Below are 14,242 nucleotides of genomic sequence, written 5' to 3'. Positions count from 1 at the left end.
ACCTGAGAAATCGGAAGCCTCCCGCAGGTTCTGGGAGAGTAGGCTAGTCTGACCTAATGTTTTCTGCTGTACACGTAACATGAAAATTAATAAAATCCTTAAGGGCTTACCTTATATAACACCGTCTGAGAATGGCGTTATATAGGGAAAATCCTTATTTCTGCTGAACCTTGCAGGGACAGATGGCTCTTATGTAATCAGTCCCTGCGGCCGGCTGCAGCTCCGCCCCTCAACCCTACATTTCCTGGCTTCCCGGTAATTACACTGCTTTACAAAAATGTGTGCGTGTGTGTGTACATATATATGTGTGTGTGTGTGTGTGTACATATATATGTGTGTGTGTGTGTGTACATATATATATGTGTGTGTATATATATATATGTGTGTGTATGTATATATATATATATATGTGTATATATGTGTGTGTACATATATATGTGTGTGTGTGTGTGTGTGTGTGTGTGTGTATATATATATATATATATATATATATATATTATATATACATACATTTCTGGTAGTGATGGTGTTTGGGGGGGCATGGCTAGCCTGAAGGGGGCTTATTACATTTGGCTCCTGTCGTGTAGCGAGAAGCTGCATTTCTCACGCGGCTCAGGAAGATTATAGTCTTGTCCTCTCCATTTGGCGGTTTCCTGTACGACGCTGATCTTTTCCTTCCCACCAGTGTCTGTAATCGTGTTCTCACTGCAGTTTTATGACCTTGTCCAAATTCTTTACTTCTCAGCTAATTGCTGGGAACTAAACAACTACTAATGTATTTGGAACCAGGGGTTCCCAAACTTTTTAGAATCACGGTGCCCTAGAGTATCAGCATTTGTTTCACGGCACCCCCGGGCCAAAAGTTTCTCATTGAGAAATTTAGCAGAAATTAAATGAAGTAAATTGTGCTTATGTCACCCGTAGGGGCAGTTATGGGGTGGTCACCCGTAGGGGCAGTTATGGGGTGGTCACCCGTAGGGGCAGTTATGGGGTGGTCACCCGTAGGGGCAGTTATGGGGTGGTCACCCGTAGGGGCAGTTATGGGGTGGTCACCCGTAGGGGCAGTTATGGGGTGGTCACCCGTAGGGGCAGTTATGGGGTGGTCACCCGTAGGGGCAGTTATGTGGCGGGTGACAGGGCTGCGCTTCTTTTTGTCCACATATTGTTTGATTTGCAGCCATAAGCACTGTATTTGCCTATCACACTGACTAAATATAATTTTGTTCGGTACTGGACCACCAACCCGAGGCACCCCTGCATGTGTCCTGAGGCACCCCTGCATGTGTCCTGAGGCACCCCTGCATGTGTCCTGAGGCACCCCTGCATGTGTCCTGAGGCACCCCTGAAGTACCCTGATACCCTGAGGCACCCCAGGGCCACGGCACACAGTTTGAGAACCACTGATCTAAACACAAGTTTTCTAATGTTATCTGCAATGACAGATAATGGCTTATTGTGAGTAACTAAAGTATGGTATTTATTACACTCGCGGGTTTCCCCATTCACCTGCAGCTTAGCACTATGCACTCTGTGCCTGATTACGATGTGGACGGTATTGTACAGCCGCAGGGAGGCGCAGGAAAGCGCCTGTACAATACCGTCCAACTAAAATGTAAATTCAGCATGAGGTGTCTGTAGGAGATAGAGGCCTCCTGCGGTCATCTGAGATCAGATTGCAGCGTCTATAGACCGTAGTCTCTGATCACTGTCGCAGTCGTGATGGATGTTTCTCCGGCCAGGCTGCGTAAGCTGAAACCTACTCTGTCTGGCCGTCGGAACTGGACAGCCGGGTCCTGGAAGTCTGCACGCGAATACTCAGATCCTGGGCTCGACACCCCCCCCCCTCCTATTTTGGAGACCGGTCCTTGTGTCCATCCCCCAAATGCTGTAGCATGACAATCATCCTGTGGGGGACTGCAAGCAATCACACAGGACCTGTTCTGTGCATGTGCAGACCCCCAGCTATCAGATGTACTGTACATCACTGACTCCTTCCCTCTGTGCAGACCCCCAGCTATCGGAGATGTACTGTACATCACTGACTCCTTCCCTCTGTGCAGACCCCCAGCTATCGGAGACGTAGTGTACATCACTGACTCCGTCCCCTCTGTGCAGACCCCCAGCTATCAGACGTACTGTACATCATTGACTCCTTCCCTCTGTGCAGACCCCCAGCTATCAGACGTACTGTACATCACTGACTCCGGCCCCTCTGTGCAGACCCCCAGCTATCAGATGTACTGTACATCACTGACTCCGGCCCCTCTGTGCAGACCCCTAGCTATCAGATGTACTGTACATCACTGACTCCTTCCCTCTGTGCAGACCCCCAGCTATCGGAGATGTACTGTACATCACTGACTCCTTCCCTCTGTGCAGACCCCCAGCTATCGGAGACGTAGTGTACATCACTGACTCCTTCCCTCTGTGCAGACCCCCAGCTATCAGACGTACTGTACATCACTGACTCCGGCCCCTCTGTGCAGACCCCCAGCTATCAGACGTACTGTACATCACTGACTCCGGCCCCTCTGTGCAGACCCCCAGCTATCAGATGTACTGTACATCACTGACTTCTTCCCTCTGTGCAGACCTCCAGCTATCAGATGTACTGTACATCACTGACTCCGGCCCCTCTGTGCAGACCCCCAGCTATCGGAGATGTACTGTACATCACTGACTCCTTCCCTCTGTGCAGACCCCCAGCTAGCAGACATACTGTACATTACTGACTCCGGCCACTCTGTGCAGACCCCCAGCTATCACATACAGTACATTACTGACTCTGGGCCCTCTGTGTAGAGTTTTTAGTTGCAGAATAAACTTCTCATTAGACAATAGTTGCAGCTGTCCCGCTGGCAGGTTATTAAAAAAATAATAATAATAATAATTATATATATATAATTTTATATTACACATATAATCTCTTAACAAATGAATAGTTGAATGCGCTCCCCTATAGCGCTATACCTCAGAGCTGTCACAGGTGTGTAGCGAGTTATGCAGCATTCTCATTGCTTTTGTCTAATTCCACGTAATGGCTGCGTGTAGGTGTCTGTTACTTTTATTTTTCTATGACTAATGCATACATACACCCTCAGAGGCTCTGCCGCACGATGTCTGTCCCCTGGGGCCATATCTGTGCTAAATTATATTCCTTTCCTCTGTCCTGGTCATGTGACAATCTGCCATTTTGTTGCATCCCTGCAGGTGTGCGGGAACGGTGGGCGCCATTGTTACGTGTCCCCTGGAAGTGATAAAGACGCGGCTACAGTCCTCAGGAATTGCCCTCCATTCGGTTTACTACCCTCAGGTTCAACTGGGGACCCTGAGTGGAGGAGGGGTAGTGAGACCGGCCACCTCCGTCTCTCCCAGCGTACTTCAGGTTCTCAAGTAAGTGATGTCATTGAGCCTCTTATTGGTGCCGGATACAACTGACTGAAGCCGGTCAGTGCGGCTCTCGGCCTGAGGTAGTCACACGTGGATAAATCTCACTGAAACTGGATGAACACTGTTCTGTGCATTATTACAAGCACTGGGTACATTTCATAATCTTATAGCGCATCTATGAACTTCCCTGAACTCTCTGTATTACTCCAGTTCTGTGTCTGTGTATAACGGCTGCATCCAGTGGCGTAAGTTCATCCCAGAGGCAAGTTATAATTTGGTGCCCCCCATAAAAAAAAATAGGGACAATAATTATGGTGCATATCTATCCATCCATCCATCCATCCATCCATCCATTACATATGCACAAAAACACTAATATAAAATAGCCTTAAGTGGGGTGAATATATTTATGGGCAATGGAGGAGGTGCCCCATCAGTGCTGGCGCCCGGCGGCAGGCGCCTCCATTGTCTACCATAGTTCTGCCCCTGGCTGCATCACCAGCGACAGAGAAAGATGTTTTGCGTCAGCTTTAGAATGGTCTGCAGAATAGGGGGGCCGGGGGACCAACGAGAATACAACGTCCATGATTGGGGCTGCTCATATGGCTGAGACGACACTGGCGCCCGTGGGAAAATGGCTGCACGGGACAGCGCCTGCGCTATGGGGAGGGGTACCAGGCTATAATGCTCTGCCCCCTCCGTGAGCCGATGGTGCAGCTTTATAGCTAAAGCTGGAGATGAATGATTCTGACTTCGCAACATTTTGCGGCCAATTTTAATTTATAGCCATAAAATTGCATTCAGACATGCTGGGTCTTGTTGTTCCTTGATGGTCGGACACTAATCACTGGAGCCTGCATTGCTCTGATCCTATTTATAGCTATTATAAAAGCTAGAGGGGCACATGTATTATCTGAGCCCCTTCCTCAGTGCACCCTGACACCCATACAAGCTCCGTTCCTGTCTCCATGCCGCCGTCCGCCATAAAACGTTTTTGCTGAATCACGAAGATAAGCTTCGTCCTGCTTGTTCTATGCTGGATAATGCAGACGTCTTGTTACAGATGGGAAGGGAATGAAGTGTTTTATCATTTAACTGTATCAATGCAAAGTAAGTAGAAAAGGGGGCAGTTCTGCCGGTTTAAGAGTGCAAGCTCTGTGGCCAAGTCGTGTCGCACACTCGTGTGCCCTTCTTCCAGTCATCGCCTTTGGCGTCTAATTATTCCTTTCACCCTCACCTGTAGGTCATTGACCTAACCTATTTATTACAAAGCAGATATGTACTATAACCTATAGCCACCAATTAAATTGTAACCATCGTTTCTCTAGAGCGAGGTAGGAAGTGAATGCAAACGTGTGATTGGCTGTAGAGGGCGCAGGCCAATAAAGGGTATAAAGTACGATACGAACATGAATTTTATTTATGTTGATAGAACAAAAGATGTTCTTGTTTGTTTTATATCTAGGAGGAAGCATTTGTTACTTTTTCCTGGTGCTCCTTAGTTACATGCGAGAACATAGGGCCTGATTCAGCCGCTCGTAAGCGGCCGCTCGTTCGTTCCGAGCGATGTTCGCACAGCTGCGCATGCATACGGTTTGTAATACGCATGCGCGAACCAGTCAGTGCGGCCGAAAATCGTTAGTTCGCTAAATAGCGAATGCCTGCTATTTTGAGTGACAGGATAAGGCGTATGTGGGTGGTAACAGGGGAAGGTGCGTGAAAACGGGGAGTGGGATTCAGAACGCAGGCGTGCTTAAAGGTCAAAACGGGCGTTTTAAGGGTGTGCATAATTAATACAGCAGCGTCATCGACCACGTCACCTGGTTGTTTTATAGTTAGAACTGCTCGCAATATAGTGGTAGGAAAAACCAACCACAAGAATAGCGAGCAGTTCATACGCTGTTCGATGTACTCGATTAATCAAATAAATAGCGGACATGACGTATGGTGCGAGCGGCAAGGGGGCGTATTTTTCAAAATTTCGTCCGCAAGTTTTGCTCGCTCGTTCAGACATAGAGGCGTGAACAGACCGCAAAGAGCGAACGGTTCATTTGAATAGCCACCCCTTTTTTTTTTTTTTGAACGAACGACCGCAAATAGCGAGCGGCTCTGAATGAGGTCCATAGTCTGCTGAACCAAAATACGTTTTGTAACATGACAATCCCCTTTCTGTAGTGTACACGCCCCTGTTATTTATACAACCTGAGAGAAGCTGCTGCTATATCCCATCTGCCGCAGGTGAGGCGTTAGACTAGGATTAGGCAGAATAGGATTATGGACACCTGTGCCAAACATTCGGGACCTGTGGTGCCCACATGGTGCATATAACCTGTGATGGCGTTTAGGAATCACACATACAGGGGATCTATGACAGACAGAACACACAGACGCCCGAAACATTGCATCAGATCGTCGGTAACTCGTGTGTCCTAATTTACTGTGTTGACTCCCACCTTATTAATCCTTCATATATTTTTTTTTATTTCTCCTTTTCCAGATCCATCCTTGAAAAAGAAGGACCAAAATCTCTTTTCCGAGGGCTGGGTCCCAACCTAGTTGGTGTTGCTCCTTCCAGGTAACTAGAACGTGTACATGATGAGATTTGCCCAATTATTGCCGCCCTGAACAGAGGCGCAGGAACCGGTTCCTCAAGATTATTGCTCATCTCAGTTTTCACACCAGGGTGCCGGTTCCGCAGGCGCGCTGGTGGAAGCCGGTTCCGCAGGCGCGCTGGTGGAAGCTGGTTCCGCAGGCGCGCTGGTGGAAGCTGGTTCCGCAGGCGCGCTGGTGGAAGCCGGTTCCGCAGGCGCGCTGGTGGAAGCCGGTTCCGCAGGCGCGCTGGTGGAAGCCGGTTCCGCAGGCGCGCTGGTGGAAGCCATTGTTTGTACTGAACCCGCTGCCCATGAGAATGCAACCTAACAGTTCACTAGGAGCTAGGGACCTCAAAGAGGCATAAGGCCCACGTTGCCTCAGTCTTTTGGGAGCTGAAAGGCTGCGTTCTCATATATTAGTTCAGGCTGCAAAACTTTGTCACCGGTTCTATAGATATTATGTTCTGTGTCCTCCTGAATCCTACAAAACGGCGCTATCCGCTGGGTACAATCTAACATGGAAATCATACATTTAATCCGACGTGCCCCTGCTAGGCTGACTTAGGCCAATGGTTCCCAAACTGGGTGCTGTGGGGCGGCTGGTGGTCTTGGATCAAATCAAATTATTTATGGTCAATATGATGGGAAGATCCAGCACTGGCAGGTTCCATTCATGAAGCAGAAGCGCGTCCCTGTCCTCCATATTATTTTATATTTTTGCATTTCTCAGTAAGACGCGTCTGGCCTGGGGGTGCTGGGAAACAATATTCTGATACTCCTGGTTCATTAAAGTTTGGGAACCATTGGTGTAGGGACTATAAATCCCGCCACATAAATACCCTCCCTCTCCTGTGACTTCGGGTGGTCCCTCTGAAGCCCCTCGCAGGCCCATTCCGCTGCTCAACGCCAGCTCTGAGCGACAAAATCCGCGCGGGTTACGGTTGTTGTTATGTCTTTCTATTTATTAGTTTGACCTACAGTATATTTGGTTATTACCCTTCTATATGGCTCTGACCTTGTAACTGGTTTATCTGATACTGATAATTGTACATTCGCCTCCTGACAATATTTCTATTCTGTATCTTCCTGTGGACTCTGACACTGCCTGATATTCTCATAGCGTTATTCCTGCCACGCAGGGCGACTGGCGAATGTACGGAGACTTACTGTCAGATACTGAAACTGCTTCATGGGAACAATACGGCAGATGGTTCTGATATTAATCATTTGTAACTATGGAGCTTGTTCATTAACATGGTGCTGTCACTGATTAAAAATAAAAGCAAGCATATGATTGGTTCTCAGTGACAAATGTGGCTAGAGTAAGAATATTATTGGCTGCCAGAAGATGGCACCATGATAATAAATAAACCCTCATGCGGGGTGACATTGACCTGTATTGTAGTATAATAAGGGCTGAGGATATGGACTCCTTGCACGTTCCCCATAAGGGTCTGTGACGGCCGTTGGCTGGGATTGGCGTGTGTTCCTCCATGTTGGTGTAATTCCTGGCTGGCCTCTGCCGCTGGTGTTTGTACATAGTGTGTTTCACGATCCTTTCTCTCTCCGTTTCCGCAGGGCTGTCTACTTTGCATCATACTCAAAAGCCAAGGAGCAGTTCAATGGGGTTTTCGTTCCCAACAGTAACCTGGTGCATATGTGCTCTGCGGGGTGTGCAGGTAACGGGAAAGCCGAGATCCATGAGATAACTTCTTCATCCCACCGCTGAGACAAATCTAACACAGACATGATTAACGTACGATACGTCCTCTGGGGGTGCATCAATTTAAGCTCAGGACCACCTAGATCAGAAGCCTAAAACCTGTGGGTCAGCATCTGCTATGTCCCCTAACCACAGCACGGTAGGAGTAATGGTTAGCATTACTGCCTGACAGAACTGGGGTCTTCAGTTTCACTCCCTCCAAGGCCCTATCTGTGGAGTTGTATGTTCTACCCGTGATAGCCTAGGTTTCCTTCAGCACACCAAACACGTACTAGTTTGCAGAAGGAAACGTATGTGTGTGTGTGTGTGTCCGTGTGACCAAGTGATAAGTAATATAGAGTGTAAGCTCCACTGGGGCATGTGTGCGCTCTATATAAATAAGTGGCAATGCCAGTTATGGCTCCTGCACGTAGACATGAGAGAGAACTAGGACAGAGCTGCATGAGTCGGGTGCTGTGGTCACCTAATCAGGTGCCACCTTAGCTACCCTCCGGCCATCAGTCTGCCAGGATGAAACCATTGCAGCGGTAATGCCGACATCTAACATTAGACCTTCAGTCTCACATTCTGTCATGTTTGCAAAGTCTCCTCATGATAAATAATACAAAGTGCTGCTTCCCCCCCACATTTAGTGTATTTGCTGGTGTTTGCCATTGTGGGTCACAGAGAGGAAGACATGTACACGTGTACGGTTATTATGTACCTTACTGCCGGGCTGGAAGGGAGGTGTGTTGCGTTAGAGGCTGGAGGTGAGGTGTGTTGCGTTAGAGGCTGGAGGGGAGGTGTGTTGTGGTTAGAGGCTGGAGGGGAGGTGTGCAGTGTTAGAGGCTGGAGGGGAGGTGTGCAGTGTTAGAGGCTGGAGGGGAGGTGTGCAGTGTTAGAGGCTGGAGAGGAGGGGTGCAGTGTTAGAGGCTGGAGAGGAGGGGTGCAGTGTTAGAGGCTGGAGGGGAGGGGTGCAGTGTTAGAGGCTGGAGGGGAGGTGTGCTGTGGTTAGAGGCTGGAGGGGAGGGGTGCAGTGTTAGAGGCTGGAGGGGAGGGGTGCAGTGTTAGAGGCTGGAGGGGAGGGGTGCAGTGTTAGAGGCTGGAGGGGAGGGGTGCAGTGTTAGAGGCTGGAGGGGAGGTGTGCAGTGTTAGAGGCTGGAGGGGAGGTGTGCAGTGTTAGAGGCTGGAGGGGAGGTGTGCAGTGTTAGAGGCTGGAGGGGAGGTGTGTTGTGGTTAGAGGCTGGAGGGGAGGTGTGCAGTGTTAGAGGCTGGAGGGGAGGTGTGCAGTGTTAGAGGCTGGAGGGGAGGTGTGTTGTGGTTAGAGGCTGGAGGGGAGGTGTGCAGTGTTAGAGGCTGGAGGGGAGGTGTGCAGTGTTAGAGGCTGGAGGGGAGGTGTGTTAAACAAATGATTGTGTTGATACAAGGGTAAAATAAATGACAAACTGGTTTCTTCCTCCCAGTCCCCCGTTTCTGTGCCATGGCAGAACGTCTCCCCTGTGGTGGGCGATATACAGAACAATTCGGTCTGTATAGAGCAGCAGGATACAGATATATTTTTTTTCATCCACCTTTTTCAAGGGCAGGGAAGAGCGCGGAATAGTCTATAAATATCTGATCGGAGATAGAAATCCCATTGTGCAGGCTCCAGTGGAAACTCTGTGCCTAATGCGATGTGCTGCTGGGAGAGATTGTAATCACCGGAGCAAGATGTCTGCTTCTTATAAGGGGAAATACAGGTTTAATATTGTTATCACTGGCACAGACAGGCGCAGTTACAGCAGCACAGTAATGGCGGATCCGAGCCCTTCACATTACTATCATAGTAGTTTCTGTTGATGGAGAAGCAGAGGCTGGCGTCAGGTTATCGCCCTTTATTACCATCTGCAGAGGGCTCTGTATGCTGCCGGCATTGCAGGGGTGTGTTAGTGAGAATAGTCCTGCTCTGCAGAGGGCTCTGTATGCTGCCGGCATTGCAGGGGTGTGTTAGTGAGAATAGTCCTGCTCTGCAGAGGGCTCTGTATGCTGCCGGCATTGCAGGGGTGTGTTAGTGAGAATAGTCCTGCTCTGCAGAGGGCTCTGTATGCTGCCGGCATTGCAGGGGTGTGTCAGTGAGAATAGTCCTGCTCTGCAGAGGGTTCTGTATACTGCCGGCATTGCAGGGGTGTGTTAGTGAGAATAGTCCTGCTCTGCAGAGGGCTCTGTATGCTGACGGCATTGCAGGGGTGTGTTAGTGAGAATAGTCCTGCTCTGTATGCTGACGGCATTGCAGGGGTGTGTTAGTGAGAATAGTCCTGCTCTGCAGTACATTGATCTATTTTAGAAATTGCAGAGGTCGGCTGAAAGCTCCTCTGTAAACACAAAGAGCTGATCAGGCAGCAGAGGCTGGAACCTCACAATGAGTGGCAGCATAGTGCCCCCTAGTGCTGGGCTAAGCCATTGCTAGTCCTGTCATTGGGGGGTCTGCAATGCACTGGCAGATATATAATAAGTGGCATTTATGTTCTCTGTGTGTGTTGCCTAGAATGAAGGGTTTGCAGGACCTGGTACCGGTCTAACCTCTTCGCTGTTGGGTTCGGGGAACTTGTAGACCCTGTGTCCGTAGTGCCTTAGTGTTTGTGGCTGGAACTTATCAACCCACAGGAGCTTGAGAGCTACAAGTCCCAGCATGTTCTGCTAACCTGCAGCTCTCTAACAGGAGGCATATTACAGGTTGCCTTTCCAACGTGGAATTAGGGCCCATGTCTTCACCCCCATACCCACCCTCCACTGCCCCCCTTCATTATACATACCCTGCTGTAGTGAGACAGATCTATCCACGTAACGCTGAACCATTATACAGGAAAATAACCTCAGGATACATGAATATCCCATCAGTATATATATATATATGGTATGTATTATGTATATATATTTGTCATGCAGAGTAATGTAACTGACCAGGTCCTCTGTTCTCTCCCAGCATTTGTGACCAATACAATGATGAATCCCATCTGGATGGTGAAGACCCGGATGCAGCTTCAGAGGAGGTGAGGTCCTTGTCGTGTATTTTGGGGACAGGGAAAGATCAGAATTGCTGTAACCTATACACAGAGCTTGCACTTATGGAAACCCCTGTAGCGATCTAGCCCGTCACGTCTGTATTGCAGGGGCTTTCTCTGCATTGTAATTAGCGGTTCCGTTAGGCTCTGCATCCTCTTGTGCTGAGAGCGGCTCTCCTAGGGGGCACAGTGGGGGCACAACAAGCCTCATTCTCTGTAATTTGGTCTCTTGTGTCCACATAGCACCGTCTGTGGCTTCTGTAAATGACCTTCCTGGTATCTGTAGTGACTTCCCTCTGCCCGCATCACTTTAGTAAATGTTCTGTAACTCCCATGTGCACTATTGGCGCATATTCACATTTGTCTGTAATCCTCTTGTGTCGTCAGGGTGAGAGGTTCCAAGCAGATGAATGCCCTACAGTGTGCCCGCAACGTGTATCAGACAGAGGGGATGCGGGGCTTCTACAGGGGTCTAACGGCCTCCTACGCTGGTATATCAGAGACCATCATCTGCTTTGTCATATACGAGGAGTTGAAGAAGCACTTAGAGGAGCTGCACCTTTCGGCAGCGAATGCGAATACTGGAGAGAAGAGTTCGGCAAACTTCATAGGATTAATGTTTGCGGCAGCGTTCTCCAAGGGCTGCGCCTCCTGCATTGCGTACCCACACGGTAGGTTTGCCGCAGCGATTTCACACCCTCTTACGTGGTTCATCACTGAAGCTCTGTCGTTAGACAATAGTTCAGAGAGCTGGTATTTGTCACTGGTGATTTGGTGATGTCCCATTATATATGATATCTCTGCTAATAACACTGCACAACAATGACAATGTGTCCGATGTGACAATAGTTACGTCTAATTGATGTCAGATGCAAAGAATGAATATGACATGTAAAACTCTGTTAGCTCTGAGTTCTGAGATATAGCCCATGTATGACGATGTCGGGGTATTCCTAGTGACGTGGGCAGAATGGAGAGAATCTTACCAGCAATCTGCGTTCCGCGCAGAGGGGGCGGGGCCTAATGACCCAATTAAATGAATCAGTTATTTGTCCCCTCCCCTATTCAAATATACGCGATTCACGGGATTACCCACACAAGGTAACTGTGGTGCACTGAGTGACAGCATAGGGAGCGATTCCACCAAGACATCTCAGCAATGGAACAAAGATATCAGGGTAGGTGACAGTGACAAGAGACGCCCCAGAAGAGGAGTACAAGCGACAAGCAAAGAGAAAGCACCCCCATGTATAGGCCACTATATTACATAATACTTTCCTATGCTGTATGTGTGTTTCCTATGCTGTATGTGTGTTTCCTATGCTGTATGTGTGTTTCCTATGCTGTATGTGTGTTTCCTATGCTGTATGTGTGTTTCCTATGCTGTAGGTGTGTTTCCTATGCTGTAGGTGTGTTTCCTATGCTGTAGGTGTGTTTCCTATGCTGTAGGTGTGTTTCCTATGCTGTAGGTGTGTTTCCTATGCTGTAGGTGTGTTTCCTATGCTGTAGGTGTGTTTCCTATGCTGTATGTGTGTTTCCTATGCTGTATGTGTGTTTCCTATGCTGTAGGTGTGTTTCCTATGCTGTAGGTGTGTTTCCTATGCTGTAGGTGTGTTTCCTATGCTGTAGGTGTGTTTCCTATGCTGTAGGTGTGTTTCCTATGCTGTATGTGTGTTTCCTATGCTGTATGTGTGTTTCCTATGCTGTATGTGTGTTTCCTATGCTGTGTGTGTGTGTGTGTGTTTTCCTATGCTGTACGTGTTTCCGATGCTGTGTGTGTGTGTGTGTGTGTGTTTCCTATGCTGTGTGTGTGTTTCCTATGCTGTACGTGTGTGTTTCCTATGCTGTACGTGTGTGTTTCCTATGCTGTACGTGTGTGTTTTCCTATGCTGTACGTGTTTCCTATGCTGTGTTTCCTGTGCTGTGTGTGTGTTTCCTGTGCTGTGTGTGTGTTTCCTGTGCTGTGTGTGTGTTTCCTGTGCTGTGTGTGTGTTTCCTGTGCTGTGTGTGTGTTTCCTATGCTGTGCTGTGTGTGTGTTTCCTATGCTGTGTGTGTGTGTGTTTCCTATGCTGTGTGTGTGTGTGTTTCCTATGCTGTGTGTGTGTGTGTGTTTCCTATGCTGTGTGTGTGTGTGTTTCCTATGCTGTGTGTGTGTGTGTTTCCTATGCTGTGTGTGTGTGTGTTTCCTATGCTGTGTGTGTGTGTGTTTCCTATGCTGTGTGTGTGTGTGTTTCCTGTGCTGTGTGTGTGTGTTTCCTATGCTGTGTGTGTGTGTGTGTTTCCTATGCTGTGTGTGTGTGTGTTTCCTGTGCTGTGTGTGTGTGTGTTTCCTGTGCTGTGTGTGTGTGTGTTTCCTATGCTGTATGTGTGTGTTTCCTATGCTGTATGTGTGTGTTTCCTATGCTGTATGTGTGTTTCCTATGCTGTATGTGTGTGTTTCCTATGCTGTATGTGTGTGTTTCCTATGCTGTATGTGTGTGTTTCCTATGCTGTATGTGTGTGTTTCCTATGCTGTATGTGTGTTTCCTATGCTGTATGTGTGTTTCCTATGCTGTATGTGTGTTTCCTATGCTGTATGTGTGTTTCCTATGCTGTATGTGTGTGTTTCCTATGCTGTGTGTGTGTGTGTGTGTGTTTCCTATGCTGTGTGTGTTTCCTATGCTGTACGTGTGTGTTTCCTATGCTGTACGTGTGTGTTTCCTATGCTGTGTGTGTGTTTCCTATGCTGTGTGTGTGTGTGTGTGTGTGTGTTTCCTATGCTGTGTGTGTGTGTGTGTGTGTGTGTTTCCTATGCTGTGTGTGTGTGTTTCCTATGCTGTGTGTGTGTGTGTTTCCTATGCTGTGTGTGTGTTTCCTATGCTGTACGTGTGTGTTTCCTATGCTGTGTGTGTGTGTGTTTCCTATGCTGTACGTGTGTGTTTCCTATGCTGTACGTGTGTGTTTCCTATGCTGTACGTGTGTGTTTCCTATGCTGTACGTGTGTGTTTCCTATGCTGTACGTGTGTTTCCTATGCTGTGTGTGTTTCCTATGCTGTGTGTGTGTGTGTTTCCTATGCTGTGTGTGTGTGTGTGTGTGTTTCCTATGCTGTGTGTGTGTGTTTCCTATGCTGTACGTGTGTGTGTTTCCTATGCTGTTGTTTTTTTTTTTCGTTTTGTGTTCTTATTTGTGATTGAATTAAAAAAACTGTTATTTTCCCTGATAGAAAATAAATATCAGATTATTTTAAACTAGCTTTTCACTATGACTATATTACTAATGTACATACAGTATAGAGCAAGTAGTGTAGCTCAAAAAATAGAGCTGGTAAAGACATTCTGAAATCATTTTAGTTTTTCTTTACCTCAAATTAGCAATGGATGACTATTAGTAATGTATGATTATTAGTAATGTATGACTATTAGTAATGTATGACTATTAGTGATGTATGACTATTAGTGATGTATGACTATTAGTAATGTATGATTATTAGTAATGTATGATTATTAGTAATGTATGACTATTAGTGATGTATGACTA

General features: G+C 47.7%; 1 protein-coding gene across 1 annotated transcript in view; it reads left to right on the top strand.

Moving 5' to 3' along the window:
- SLC25A33 (solute carrier family 25 member 33) overlaps positions 1-14,242 on the top strand; it is a 37,965-nt gene that overhangs the window by 21,756 nt on the left and 1,967 nt on the right. Inside the window, exons 2-6 of the mRNA XM_088457155.1 lie at positions 3,211-3,393; positions 5,888-5,965; positions 7,560-7,660; positions 10,646-10,712; positions 11,112-11,395. Coding sequence (XP_088313281.1) covers positions 3,211-3,393; positions 5,888-5,965; positions 7,560-7,660; positions 10,646-10,712; positions 11,112-11,395 — 713 coding nt within the window. The remainder of the gene's footprint in view (positions 1-3,210; positions 3,394-5,887; positions 5,966-7,559; positions 7,661-10,645; positions 10,713-11,111; positions 11,396-14,242) is intronic.

Source organism: Taudactylus pleione, unplaced genomic scaffold (assembly GCF_031769625.1).
Source record: "Taudactylus pleione unplaced genomic scaffold, aTauple2 ptg000740l, whole genome shotgun sequence".
Classification (NCBI taxonomy): domain Eukaryota; kingdom Metazoa; phylum Chordata; class Amphibia; order Anura; family Myobatrachidae; genus Taudactylus; species Taudactylus pleione.
This window is presented reverse-complemented; position numbering and strand designations above follow the sequence as displayed.